The sequence below is a fragment of the Octopus bimaculoides genome, chromosome 2 (assembly GCF_046866305.1).
Source record: "Octopus bimaculoides isolate indiv1 chromosome 2, ASM4686630v1, whole genome shotgun sequence".
NCBI classification, from domain to species: Eukaryota; Metazoa; Mollusca; class Cephalopoda; order Octopoda; family Octopodidae; genus Octopus; species Octopus bimaculoides.
In genome coordinates, this window is record NC_142929.1 from 108,859,881 (window position 1) to 108,873,767 (window position 13,887).

The following is a 13,887-nucleotide window of genomic DNA, read 5'->3' on the forward strand; positions in this document are numbered from 1 at the left end:
ATACAAATCATACTCACTCCCTTGCCTGCCTCATATTAACATTAATTGAATAAATAGTAGAATAAGGACAATATTATAATTGCAGATAGTTTTAGTAATTGTGTTAGTAAAATAGTTCTGGTGTTATATTGTTTAATTGTTGTAACATTCAAGACGGTAAACAGAAACATGTAGAACACATATTGTGTGTGTGTGTGTGTGAGTGTGAGTGAGAGAGAGAGAGAGACACACACACAGACAGAACAAACAATTAAAAAAAAAAAAAAAGAAGGAAATCTTTGGTTTTGGTACCAAATCACTCAAATAGATATACAACCTACTGTAAATCTCACTTCTAAGTAAGGAAAGGTATCTTTTTCGTAAGAAGCATGTTTTTTTCAGCAAAGATCTGAAGTTTAGTTTTCTAGGAATTTAGCTTTTCAGTTTCTGATAGAATTTATGACTTTCAGCTGAAAGATCTTTGCACCTCTTTCATTCTGAGATGTTTACCACAACATCTGGAATACAGGTTAAATCTTTAAATATTCTTAAAATAACATTAAATGAAACCAAGATATTTCTATCTTCTATAGATATGTGATTGTGGAAGTGTTTAATGAATATTCAATCTCTGATTTTAAAATCCCATTCATGAAAGAACAGAAGTGTTTGTCTGCTGGAATTAGTAATGTAATAGTAATAATCATATAAGTTTCATTCTGTTTATCATCTTCACATAAAAATGTTGGACTTTTAATGTTAGAACATGTAACCAACTCAAGTACTGTAACCTGTTTATAACCAAGATTTTCGCCATCAAATGGCCCAGTCACTCAGCTGTAAATAGGCACTGCAGAGTAGAAACAAGTCACTACTGTAACTAACAACAACATTGTCAAGTCAATGAGAGAGCCTCTATGCAGCCAAACCTCCCTCATATTGCACTCTATCATCTTAAAAATAGGACACATTGAATTATGTCTTATACTGTGTATCATCTTAAAAATAGGACACATTGAATTATGTCTGATACTGTGTATCATCTTAAAAATAGGACACATTGAATTATGTCTTATACTGTGTATCATCTTAAAAATAGGACACATTGAATTATGTCTTATACTGTGTATCATCTTAAAAATAGGACACATTGAATTATGTCTTATACTGTGTATAAGGAGAAGTAAAGTCAGTCACTGCTGGGATGCCTTTGATCATAATTCAGCTTGATTTTGGTTGACTTGAGATTAAGCAATAACAACAGCAGCAGTACAATATCTACAAACACTAGCACAACACAATGAACTAATGTGAGCAGAAATAGTTGTGAATGTTTATCAAATCACACTCTAGCATATTAAAAAGGAAACCAATGAAAAGTCACGTTGAATAATGTAGACTTACATAATTTATATCTAACAAACAATTTTACAAAATATGGAAACAGCTTTGATCATTGGGTTGCTTGGTCAGGATTGACTCAAGGACAAACAACTACAAAAACAACAGCACTGCAGAGATGACAGTAGCTTTGTTGGTTTGTATGTTGAATTTATTTCTCTTGTGGATGTAGTTTGGAGAGGGTGTAATTCTTCCTGTTTGACTTGTTCTACATACATTACACAGGAGAAAATCTGTGGTACATCCAGGGCCATCTTAGAAGCATAATGAACTCCTTCCCCCACTACCACTGCTACCAGCAAATCAATACACTGGATCCAATAGTATTTATTTATTGGCTGCAAGCCACAACATACATAGATCTGAATTGGGTCCCAGTGTACCCACGTTTTAAGACAACACTGGATACTTCTACAGCTCAACAGTTTATATGAATAATCATCTCTCCGTGATGAAGGTTTAAAATATACAAACAACTTAGATTAACAACAGGTATTATTTACCATCAGTAAAGAAAAAGCTTGACATAAAGGAATTAAGCATGCTGTCTGGCATGATGAAATCTAACAAAGTAACATCAAACCAATGCCTTGTCTATTTTTATTCATTCTAATGGCTATTTGTGTAATTTTACGATGTAATATGATTTAGTTAGATTTGGTACACAGTTTCTTCCTTTATCCATTATTTTAGAATTTCTTTTAGAAATATTTATATATCCTTTCTTGTTTCCTTGGAGTATCTCTATTTGTAAAGCATTACACTGAAGGTGTTTCTTATATATTAAAGTTTCCATATTAACATTTTAACAGATTATTGATTATTGTGTTATTTCAGCTGTTGTGTTATGTCATTAGTTCAGCCTCTTAAAGTACAGTAGCTTTTCTGTATGAGATAAAATAATATGAGTGACTGATTAAGTACTGTCTTCTGTTAACAATGGTTATATATTGAATTTGCTTACAACTGATAAAGAACATAGATTGACACTAAAAGCTAATCAGATTAATTCTCATAGTCTTTTGCTTCACTTGTGAATAAAAGTAAACAGAACGTATAGAGCTATATTATTATTATTATTGTTATTATTATTATTATTATTATTATTATTATTATTATTATTATTATTATTATTTGCTGGATATATATGTGTAACACACCTATTTACAAGTTGCCTGAGAAAATGGTGGATACCTCTTTCTAGCAATATTTTTTTCATAATCTGGAATAACAGGAAGGAAAAAAGAAACTGTTTATACTGTATAAGAAGGTGAAATGTAATTTGAAGAAGACTTGGATTGTAAATAAATATTTATAATATCGTTGTGTAAAGTTTATTCAAGAAACTAACTCTAATGGAGAAGTGCATTTTCTTAAACACTTTTTCTACATTACTGTAACAGTAAAAAAATTGTTTGCTACTGCTCATTATAATGCCATTGCTTTTTGTTTAATTTATGCTCTTTTTTAATGTTCAGTTATACAGTGCCTATTACATTCAAAGTGGAGGCGCAATGGCCCAGTGGTTAGGGCAGCGCACTCGCGGTCATAGGATCGTGGTTTCAATTCTCAGACCTGGCGTTGTGAGTGTTTATTGAGCGAAAACACCTAAAGCTCCACGAGGCTTCGGCAGGGGATGGTGGCGAACCCTGCTGTACTCTTTCACCACAACTTTCTCTCACTCTTACTTCCTGTTTCTGTTGTGCCTGTAATTCAAAGGGTCAGCCTTGTCACACTGTGTCATGCCGAATATCTCCGAGAACTACGTTAAGGGTACACGTGTCTGTGGAGTGCTCAGCCACTTGCACGTTAATTTCACGAGCAGGCTGTTCCATTGATCGCATCAACTGGAACCCTCAACGGAGTGCCAACAACAATTACATTCAATAGAGTTTAGAATAATTTTCCTCAGATATGTAGTAATTACTTCAGTATAGAGTGGAAATATTAATGTAATTAATGCATTCACACAAGTGCATATATTAAAGCAGTTAGCTCATTTGGGTAGGTTTACATATTGGATCATTTAGGGCAAAAATTTCTGTTGTAACACAAGATGTATTGTAAACAAGCATGCTGTCATTCACCTTAGGATAAGGCATTTGATGAATTGCATCTCTTGAACAGATTTATTTAACAAGAACAGGAGAAAATCCTTTTTGAAGATTGAATTTAAAATTTATAAACTTTTTATAAAGTTATAAGAAATAGTCAATCAACAAAGATATTTGATATGTAATGATGTCTATTTAGTGATATTTATTAATTGTTGTTGTTGAAATTTAGTAAGCCTAAAGAAGGAGAAAATGGTAATTTTTCTTTCATTACTTACCTACAAGAATTAGTCATGTAAATAAAGTAAAAATATTACAATTCAGAACAGAAACTGAACATTACTTCATCATTTTTATGCTAGTTTATCCATACTGGTACGGGTTAGGCAAAACTTGCTGAGGCAGAATTTCTTTAGCCAGATGCTCCTCCTGTCACCAACTCTTATTTTAAGTAAAGTATTTTAGTTTCACTGGTTCTCACACATTGAAAGTGAAGGTGCTGGTACTATGGATCTTTTGCTGACCAAAAGATGTAAACAAAGACATTGTTTTTTCTATCAAATAGTATTAATGTGGTCACATGTAAATGACATTCACAGAGGAACTTTTCTGGGGTTTTAGCACAACTCTGAGTGATTTAACAAAATAAAATATTTCAAGCAGATTCTTAAACTTTTACAAAACAATCAATGAGGGAACATTAATCTTTTGATTTCAACCAGCTTAGTTTCATTTCCATTTGTAAGCACTTAAGTTGACAATTGAAAATAACATCATTGAAACCATATGAGTTCTTGTAGAGATTTGTTGGTTCAATCCTATCCCAGAGTAATGTATATTGAATTCACTTCAGTTTGTTGCTGAATCCAAATCTACCAGGCATGGATTAATACCCAAGATCCAAAGTAGTGTGGAGAAATGTTACACTTTTCCCATTTCTCCCCCCCCCCCTCTCCCTTCAGAACTATATTGCTCAGAAATTCCCTTCCTGCCCTCATTTCTTGCTAACATCAACTAACAAAAGTTCTAGCTGATCATTAACTATATTGATGTTACCAATCTGACAAGGTCTGCTTGGATGCATACACTGACTCTCTTCCCCATTCAAGCTATGAAAAGTCATTATATTAACATGATTGCATTGACTGTACTCAAACACAGAAACAAGTAAACTCTATCTCATTAATGGTAGAGGTTGTTGTCCTTCTATAAAACATTAAGAATGAAAATGTTTCGGAGCTTGATTACACAGCATCTACCAGAGAGGAGTAGCCTGCTGTTTGGATGGCTATTGTCTGAAAGCAAAATTTTTATTGAAGAAAATGCTCTGTAAACAAAGATCATATCTACATTTTAATCAATGTTTACTGCTTTAGAAATAATTCAATTCAGAAATAAAGAAATCTAATAAAATCTAATTAGTTATCATTTCTTGAGTGAAGAATGAACGGACATCAAGTATTTCATTCAAATGTAGAATCTATCTTCAACAATACATGTAAATATTTGATTTTTTTTTTTTCAGAACTATCAAACTCTTACATTCTAAGTTAATTAACTAACCTAAGTTTGTTTTCCTTAGAATTCTGTTCTAGTCTTTTAATATAATTTTGGTTTAATCTTCAACACTTTTTCTTTTTCCATTCTGTAATTTACAGGTAGTTGTTGGAGATAAAGTAATTTTAAATCCTGTCAATGCTGATCAACCATTGCATGCAAGCAATTATAACCTGATTGATAATGTTGCATGCAAAGAGGTAAGCATATATGTTTCCTTTCATTGAAGCAAATCTCTTCTTTCTAAAATTATAGCACATATTTTTAGTTACAAAGCTATGTTAGTATTTTATGTAGCATCATATATTTTAATTTTAGCATGTTTTTTTTATAGCTGTTACATTTCACTCTGAATTCTATTAATATTAAATGAAGCATTAAAAAAGGGAACATTGGAATTTGAAGCCTGTATTTTTAGTTATCTACATTTTAATAAGAAATGTCTCAAACAGATTTGTTATGTTTAAGCACAGTTTGACCAACCAATCACTTTTATTAAATAAATATACCTAAAAAATCACAGAGTAAAAAGAAGTATAAATAACCTGTTATATTACAAACGCCATTCATTTTAAAGAATATGGAAACCATTCCACCCATTTATACCAAAAGGATGTTTTTTGATAAACTACTTAAATATTTACCAATCATAATTCCAATTATCTCAGTTAGTCTCATCACATTGTATAAATTATTGATGCAAGTTTGGTAACAGTTTAAAAAAGATTATGTTGTTCGTATATAATTGAATTTATTTTCAATATGTAAATAACTTTTGAGCTGATTTTTACTGGCTCAGCTTAAGATTATAATCAATTGTATTGAATTGTAAGTGAAAGTGTTCTTTATGCTCTGTGTGGTAGGCCTAAACATTTTTTTCTTGCAAATTTAGAATGGTTTCTTGAAATTAATACTTTTACACCTGATGTTTATTGTAAACATTCCTTTCTCTTGGTAAATGCCTTAACTTAATTTGTTAAGAAATTTTACACTTTAAGCAGATCTACTTCATAATAATTGTTGTTCATTATTTATATTAAATAGAATTTTAGCATATTCTTCAAGTTCATACATCATAGTTCTTACACACAATGAACCAAAAAATTAACATATTTGTAGGGAAGTGTCATATTGTTATTCAGATGCACTCACACATGTACACAGACATGGATGCACATACAGATACATATAATCTTAGATGTATGAGCTTATATGCATATATTCATGTTTGTTTTCAACAATTAGAATATATCTGTAATGCTAACACAAATTGAATGTTCTTGATCATGTCCAAAATTCTTTTGGATAAGTCCTAACTACTTCTTTAATTCTCTTTTGGTTATTGTCTGTTTATGTGTCTGTTTCTATTTGACTGCCTTCCTGCCTCTGTGTGTATGTGTGTGTGTGTGTGTGTGGTGGGGATGTTTGAGTGTGTGGGTGGTATATGTCTGAGACTAAATCTCTGTTACTCAATACATAGCTTGCCAGGTCTGTTCAATCAAGATCCTACTGCTTCAAGCAAATCAGATTTAAGTATTAGAAAAGCTAATCTTAAACCAATATTAGTAATGTTGATAAGTGATGATGTTGGTGATGATTACATTGATAACAATGATGTTGTAACTACTGTTAATGATGATGATGATGACAGTAGTAATAGCAGCACGTGATATATGAATAATTTTTTTTTTTAATTGTTTTAATATGCCTACCAAAATATTTCTTAGGCAGTATTAACATTCCTTAAACATTATTTGAATTTCATCTACTGTGACATTTTGTGGGGAGAGTGAGAGAGGCTGCATGCAGAAACAAATGTAAACAGAAATAATACATTTCTAAATCTCTCAAAGAGATTTATGCAGTAGTGATACGATGAAGTAGTTGTATGCTGTCAACTTAATGTGACAGTCCCCTGAAGGGAATAATACTACTGTTGGTTAGACCTAGGAAGCTGTACCACTTCCTGTCGGCCTTGACACATTTCCTGTGTCCCCCTTGTAAACATAAGGACACAGGAAATGTGTCAAGGCCGACAGGAAGCAGTGCAGCTTCCTAGGTCTAACCAACAGTAGTATTATTCCCTTCAGGGGACTGTCACATTAAGTTGACAGCATACAACTACTTCATCGTATCACTACTGCATAAATCTCTCTGAGAGATTTAGAAATGTATTAGTTCTAAATTTGAAATCAGTGAATGTATTTCACTAGAATTATTATATGTTTACAAGTGCTCGACGGGCATCTTCGACTAGCAAGTCATGCTACTCCAGACTGATGACGAGCAAAGACTCAGAAACATGTCTCTGGATGCAGGCTTAGCTGGGTGGAGGTGCTTGTCTCCCCCTTGTAAACATAAGGACACAGGAAATGTGTCAAGGCCGACAGGAAGCGGTGCAGCTTCCTAGGTCTAACCAACAGTAGTATTATTCCCTTCAGGGGACTGTCACATTAAGTTGACAGCATACAACTACTTCAAATGTAAACAGGTTCGTAGACACACAGACAGACTTTCATGGAATGGATCTCTAAACGCCCAATTAATTATGGGATGTTACTGTGGCTGTGGGGTTAAGAAGCTTGCTTCCCAACCATGTGATCTCTAGTTCAATCCCACTGCATGGCACCTTGGGTAAGTGTCTTCAACTATAGCTTCTTGCCAACAAAAACCTTGTGAGTGGATTCTGTAGATGGAAAGGGGAACAAGCCTGTTGTGTGTGCGTGTGTGTATTTACATGTGTGTGGAGGTGGGTTGTGCCTGTCATGACATTAAATGCTGGTTGCAATTAAGTATTACTGTCATGCAAGCAATGTTGTTCATTTATAGCATGGGTCACCAAACTATGGCCCGCGGGCCAGATCTGGCCCACGACGTCAATTTGTCCAGCCCGCTGACGTATACTGAAAACAATAAACATGCTTTTATACTGCTTCTTATACTTCTTAGATTACGCATGTCATATGTATACTGAGTCAGTCACATCATGTGCTATGTATTTCATGCACCATAATAATTACTAAAGTACATTATGTGTGCCTCGGGTTAGTCAGTTATTAGTGATTACAATTAAAACGAGAATATCTGATGCCGAGGCCTATGATTGCTTTTGTTTTTTCTTCACCCATCGTTATGGCTACTAAGAAGAGAAAGGTTGATGATGAATGTCGCATTTTCAATAAAGAATGGGGAGAAAAGTACTTCTTTGTGGAAACAAATGACCAGAAAGCTAGTTGCCTGATATGCAACAAAAATGTTGCTGTTATGAAAGAGTACAATATTCGTTGTCACTACGAAGCAAAACATCTCTCAACAACATATTCTAAATATTCTGGAATGTTGCAGTCTGAGAAATTTGAATCTATGAAACATAGTTTGGAATCTCAAAGGAATTTCTTTACGAAAATGTTTGTTGAAAATGAATCTATCACTCGTGTAAGTTGCAAAATAGTGAATAAGTTGGCAAAGCGAGGAAAATCATTTACTGACAGAAACTTTATAAAAGAGTGCATGATGATGGAAGCAGCAAATGACTTATGTGCTGAAAAAGCTAACATGTTTGGCTGTATCAGCCTTTCAGCAAGTTCAGTTGTGCAGAGGATAGAAGAACTTGGAGAGAATATACAGTAACAGATACATGAGAAAGCTAAGAAATTTTTGTGGTATTCTCTTGCAATGGATGAGTCTACTGATCTGTCTAGTACGTCACAACTTCTTGTGTTCATTCGTGATATTAATTGCAACTTTGAGATTATAGAAGAAATGGTATTCGTATGCAGTATACATGGAACAACAACTGGAGGAGATATTTTCATAGAGGTGCAGAAAACTTTGAAAAACTATAACCTTCAGTGGAATTAGCTTCGGTGTGTTACAGTTGATGGAGGAAAAAACATGGCAGGAGTGAGGAAGGGTTTGGTAGGGTAGATCCAGACCAAGTTGGAGGAGATTTAACTTCTGAAAGCTCTGTTTATACACTGCATTATACATCAGCAAGTACTCTGTGGAAAACACTTAGATATTTCTTGCGCACTAAAACCGGTTACAACTGTGGTGAACTTTATTCGGAATCATGGGCTTAATCACTGACAGTTCCAGGCTTTCCTTGAAGAAATGGATTCTAATTTCTGTGACTTGCCTTACTACACAGAAGTGAGATGGCTCAATTGCGGTAAAGTCCTGTTTCATTTTTATAAACTCTGACATTCGAGCTACTGAAGCTCTCAATTACCCTGTATTTATTGCTTACAAACAATAAATACACTGTATCTTCCCATGGTACCTTTTTACAGCCATTGAGAGTTAGTATAGTTACCATAATCTCTGAGACACTATAAGAAATTAATCCTGATATGGCCAGATAGAGTACACTGGCCAGTACCCTGTCAGCTTGTCACTCTTCATGTTCACATGTATTTAAAGATGGCTATTTTCTATTCTTTTATTGGTTTCAGTCATTGGACTGTGATCATGTTAAGGTGCCACCTTCAAAAGATTTTTTTTAGTTAATCATATCAACATCCATACTGATTTCAGTTAACAACTTATTTTATCATTCTGTATTTATTGAATCACTTAGTTATGTCTTTTACTGCAAACTATTTGTTGTGGTTGTGTGTGTTGCAAGATTCATGATGTGAACATGTGTGTTGAAACAGATATTGTTACATTTGGACGAACATTTCTTTTTTTTTCAACTAAACACAGGCACTATTCGATCTTCACTTTAGGCTTATTCATATTCTTTTAGTTTATACTCTTGTCCTGTGGTATCATGTAAGGACAACATGGAATAAGCAGGACGAGAGGAGACATGAGACAGAATGTCACTGATGAGGTCACAGAATGTGTGACGAAAGAACTTTGACAGACATATAAACTAAAGGAATATGAATAAACCTAAAGTGAAGATCTAATAAATAGTGCATGTGTTTAGTTGGCAAAAAAAAAATTATCATTCCCAAGTATATGTATGTATGCATGCATGTATGTATGTATGCATGCATGTATGTATGCATGCATGTATGTATGTATGTATTTGTGAGTGTGTAGTCACAAATGTACATACATAGACACACACAGATATGTTTACCATCGGTTTCTAGACTTCTATCCAGTTTCTGTTGACCAAATTCCACTCAGAAGGCCAGTCAGCTAAAGGCTACCCAATGAGCCATGCAATGGGATCGGACCCAGAACCACATGGTTGTGAAGCAAACTTTTTAACCTCACAGCTATGTTCCCCACCCTACTGAGTTTTACTGTTTTACTTAATGGTCTATTTATGATAAACTATTTTCTCCCTCATTTCACACTGCATAAATATAGCTGTTAGAAACTTCAGATGTGAAAACTTCATTAAAATTAAACAAAAAATGGAAATTGAAATAATAATAATAATCATTTCTGAAATTTTGGGGAGTGGGATAGTCTATTACGTCAAACCCAGTGCTTAACTGGTACTCATTTCATCAACCTCAAAAGGATAAAATTAAAGCTGACCTTGGCAGAATTTGAACTCAGAATGTAAAGACAAATGAAATACTGCTAAGAATTTTGGTCCAGTATGGTAGTGATTCTGCCAGCTCACTGCCTTGCAATAATAATAATGATTTCAAATTTTGGCTCAAGGCCTGCAATTTCAAAGGAAGGGGCAAGTCAATTACATTGACTCTAGTGTTCAACTGGAACTTATTTTATCAACCCTGAAAGGAAGAAAGGTAAAAGTTGACCTTGATGGAATTTGAACTCAGAATGTGAAGATGGACAAAATGCTCCTAAGCATTTTGCCTGGCATGCTAATGATTCTGCCAGCTTGCCACTTTGATGATGATGATGCTGATAATAATAGTAATAATAATGATAATAATAATATAATGATGATGAGGATAATAAATCTTTCAAATGTTTCTATATCTACTTTACGTGGTTCAGCATGAAATAGTGAGAGGTAGGTCTTTCACTCTTTAGACCACTAATCTTTTTAACTGAAACTGGATCCAGCAGTCAGAACACTGTCATAAAACCATGTAACTGTAATTATATAGTAGGAGGCTTGTAAAGTATGCCACACACTATGTAACTATAAACTAGAAGAGATTGTTTGAGAAGAGAGACTCTGTGTGTGTGTGTGTGTGTGTTAGACATGTGCCATACTCTATAAATGGCCTGTGCTTAAAACAATGGAACTGTGTTAATTTCTTTTTATATAGTCTCACTATGGGAAAATATATAAAATCTTTTTGGAAGAGTAATATTATTTAATGGGTATCTCATTAAGTGCATTCTTTTTTATTAGTGGTAATTTATCATGTTTACATTAAAGTTTCTAGTTAACCAGTTTTTCCTAATTTCCACATGATTTACACATTTAATCATATCTCAATTATTAATATTTTTGTTTTTTATAAGTCTCTCTCTCTCTCTCTCTCTCTCTCTCTCTCTCTCTCTCTCTCCCTCTCTCTCTCTCTCTCTCCCTCTCTCTCTCTCTCTCTCTCTCTCTCTCTCTCTCTCTCTCACACACCATGTAGTTATCTCTGCTTTGGCCATCTGTGTAGCTAGCTGATATGAAGCAACTTGTTTCTTCCCCCTGCCATTTGGATTATTTTTTTTAAAAACTAATTTTTCCCAAAAATGTTTTTCTTCCTCACCTGAACATAACTTTAGGGGTAAAATCTGTCATTAAATTCTAAAAATCATCTATGCGATATTTCATTTTTGTATTGGGTTTGCATGGCTTTTGATGTCAACTCATGTGTTGAAACATATTTTGTTGTACTTTGGGAGGGCTATTATCATAATAAATACTGGTACTATTGCGTTGTCCGGAAAGTTCGTGCTGATTTTTAAAGGAAAGAAAAAGGTCAATAAATACTTGAAATTACATTTTTAATCAACCAAATATGAACCATTTTGTTGCACAATGCATCTCCCTCTTCCCAGAATTGAGGTGGTTTCATGGCAAATAAGTCAAAAGGTAAACTACTATAAATCGGCACAAACTTTCCAGACAACCCAATATTTCACTTCTTTTATTCATTACTTGCTTTGCCATTTAACCAGTTAAGTAATCAATTGTTTATTTAGTCGTTTCGTCATTCACTCAGTTAGCTAGGTTTGTCAAAGTCTTTATTTCACCATTCGTGACCTCATCAATAACATGCCCTCTTTACTTCAAGTCTGCTTCAAATCTGTCTCAGTCATGTCATTGATATGGTTGCGAATGGTGACAAAAAGGCTTCAATAAACCTAGCTGGTTGAGTGATTGAGCAAACAATTAATCTAACAATCGATGAGTCAGTTAGTTAACTGGTTAACCCAAAAGCAAAGATGTGAAATAGAACCAGTGCATATGTTTATTATTGATCCTCTCAAGATACAACAAAATTTATATAATACTTTGTATTTCTAGACCATTCTGAAATATTTTAAAGTTCTTAACAATGAAAAGAAAATAACTTGCATCTTACATGTAAACTTAGTAATAATCCTTTCTACTATAAGCACAGGACTTTAAATTTAAGGGGAAGTGGGTAGTCAATTACATCAACCCACAGTACTCAACTGGTACTTATTTTATTGACCCCGGAGGGATGAAGGGCAAAGTCAGCCTTGGCAGATTTTGAACTCAAAACAGAAAGCTAGGAGAAATGTTGCTAACCATTTTGTCTGGTGTGTTAATGATTCTGCCAGCTCACTGCCTTAAACTTAGTAATAATAATGATTAATAATCATAATAATAAACCATGAATAGCTTGAATTTTTCTCTTCCTCAGAACAAACTGATTTATTCCACTTGTTTCAATTTTCTGTTGTCAAATTCTTTAATATCTAAAATACTGAAATTCATTAAAACTTTGCCTACCCTAATAATGGGTTCTCATACTAGTCAAAGGGTATACTTTGTAGAGGATGAATATATAAATTAACCCTAATATGACACATTCATTTTATCAGCTATAAACTGTGGTGAACTGTCAATAGTTTAACAACCACTTCACTTTGCTACCCAAATGTTAACTAGTTACTAAGCTATCACAGTTTTTACCACAGGATCTGTCTAAAAATTCAGCATTTGGCAATGAAATATCTTTTCAGTAATACTATATGAAATAGAGTAAATTCCAGAATCCAGTGAAGTTGGTGGGTGTCTATGTTAGGAAAAATTAATATAAAATGTGGAAGATTGGCTAAGAATTTTGTTATTTGACCCCTTGTCTGAGAGTAAGGAAATTATTTTTAAAATTGAAGTCTGAGGATTGACTTAGTGGAGAGAAACAGAGAGAGAGTGATCACCGAACAAGAAATGTACTGCAATGAAAAGCCATGGAGATGAAGTGATAAAAAAGAAAATTCAAAGATGAACAGGAAGGTAGATACAGGATATCCTTTCAAACAACCAGAGAAGGAGAAACAGTTAATGTGACCAGGATAAAGTATTAGAGGCAAGTGGGGGGAGAGGAGGTGAAGGAGGCACTACAATGCATCCAACAACCCAAAGGAGATTTATTGTTACATTAACAGATTAGATAATTGTGGGAAGGAGAGAAGAGGGTAATGGTATTGTGAAGTTGCAGAAGAATGGCGAGGTCATACAGCTACATTGATACACAATTACATATGCATGCAGTCATTCATATATATATATATATATATATATATAGAAAGAGAGAGAAAGAAAGAAAGAAAGAGTTAGAAAACAGAGGTCTAATGGATACAAATTAATTTATTAATTACTTAACATATTCACCTTCAAATGAAACAATTGTAGGTGAATACGTTAAGTAATTAATAAATTAATTTATATCCATTAGATCTCTCTGATTTTTAACTCGATAATAATGTCTGATATCTTACGATATTTTATATAATATATTCATTGAAGAAATATCTCTTC

The 13,887-nt window shown here is 33.6% G+C and overlaps 1 protein-coding gene across 16 annotated transcripts in view; it reads left to right on the top strand.

Moving 5' to 3' along the window:
* LOC106882671 (inositol 1,4,5-trisphosphate-gated calcium channel ITPR1) overlaps positions 1-13,887 on the top strand; it is a 312,035-nt gene that overhangs the window by 129,450 nt on the left and 168,698 nt on the right. For 12 of the 16 annotated variants that reach the window (XM_089347463.1, XM_089347470.1, XM_089347460.1 and 9 more), the window contains exon 6: positions 5,093-5,191. In XM_089347463.1, the coding sequence (XP_089203589.1) occupies positions 5,093-5,191 (99 nt within the window). Of the gene's footprint in view, positions 1-5,092; positions 5,192-8,308; positions 9,163-13,887 lie in introns of those variants that run through there. The other 4 variants (XM_089347472.1, XM_089347473.1, XM_089347471.1 and 1 more) reach the window with 4 other exon arrangements.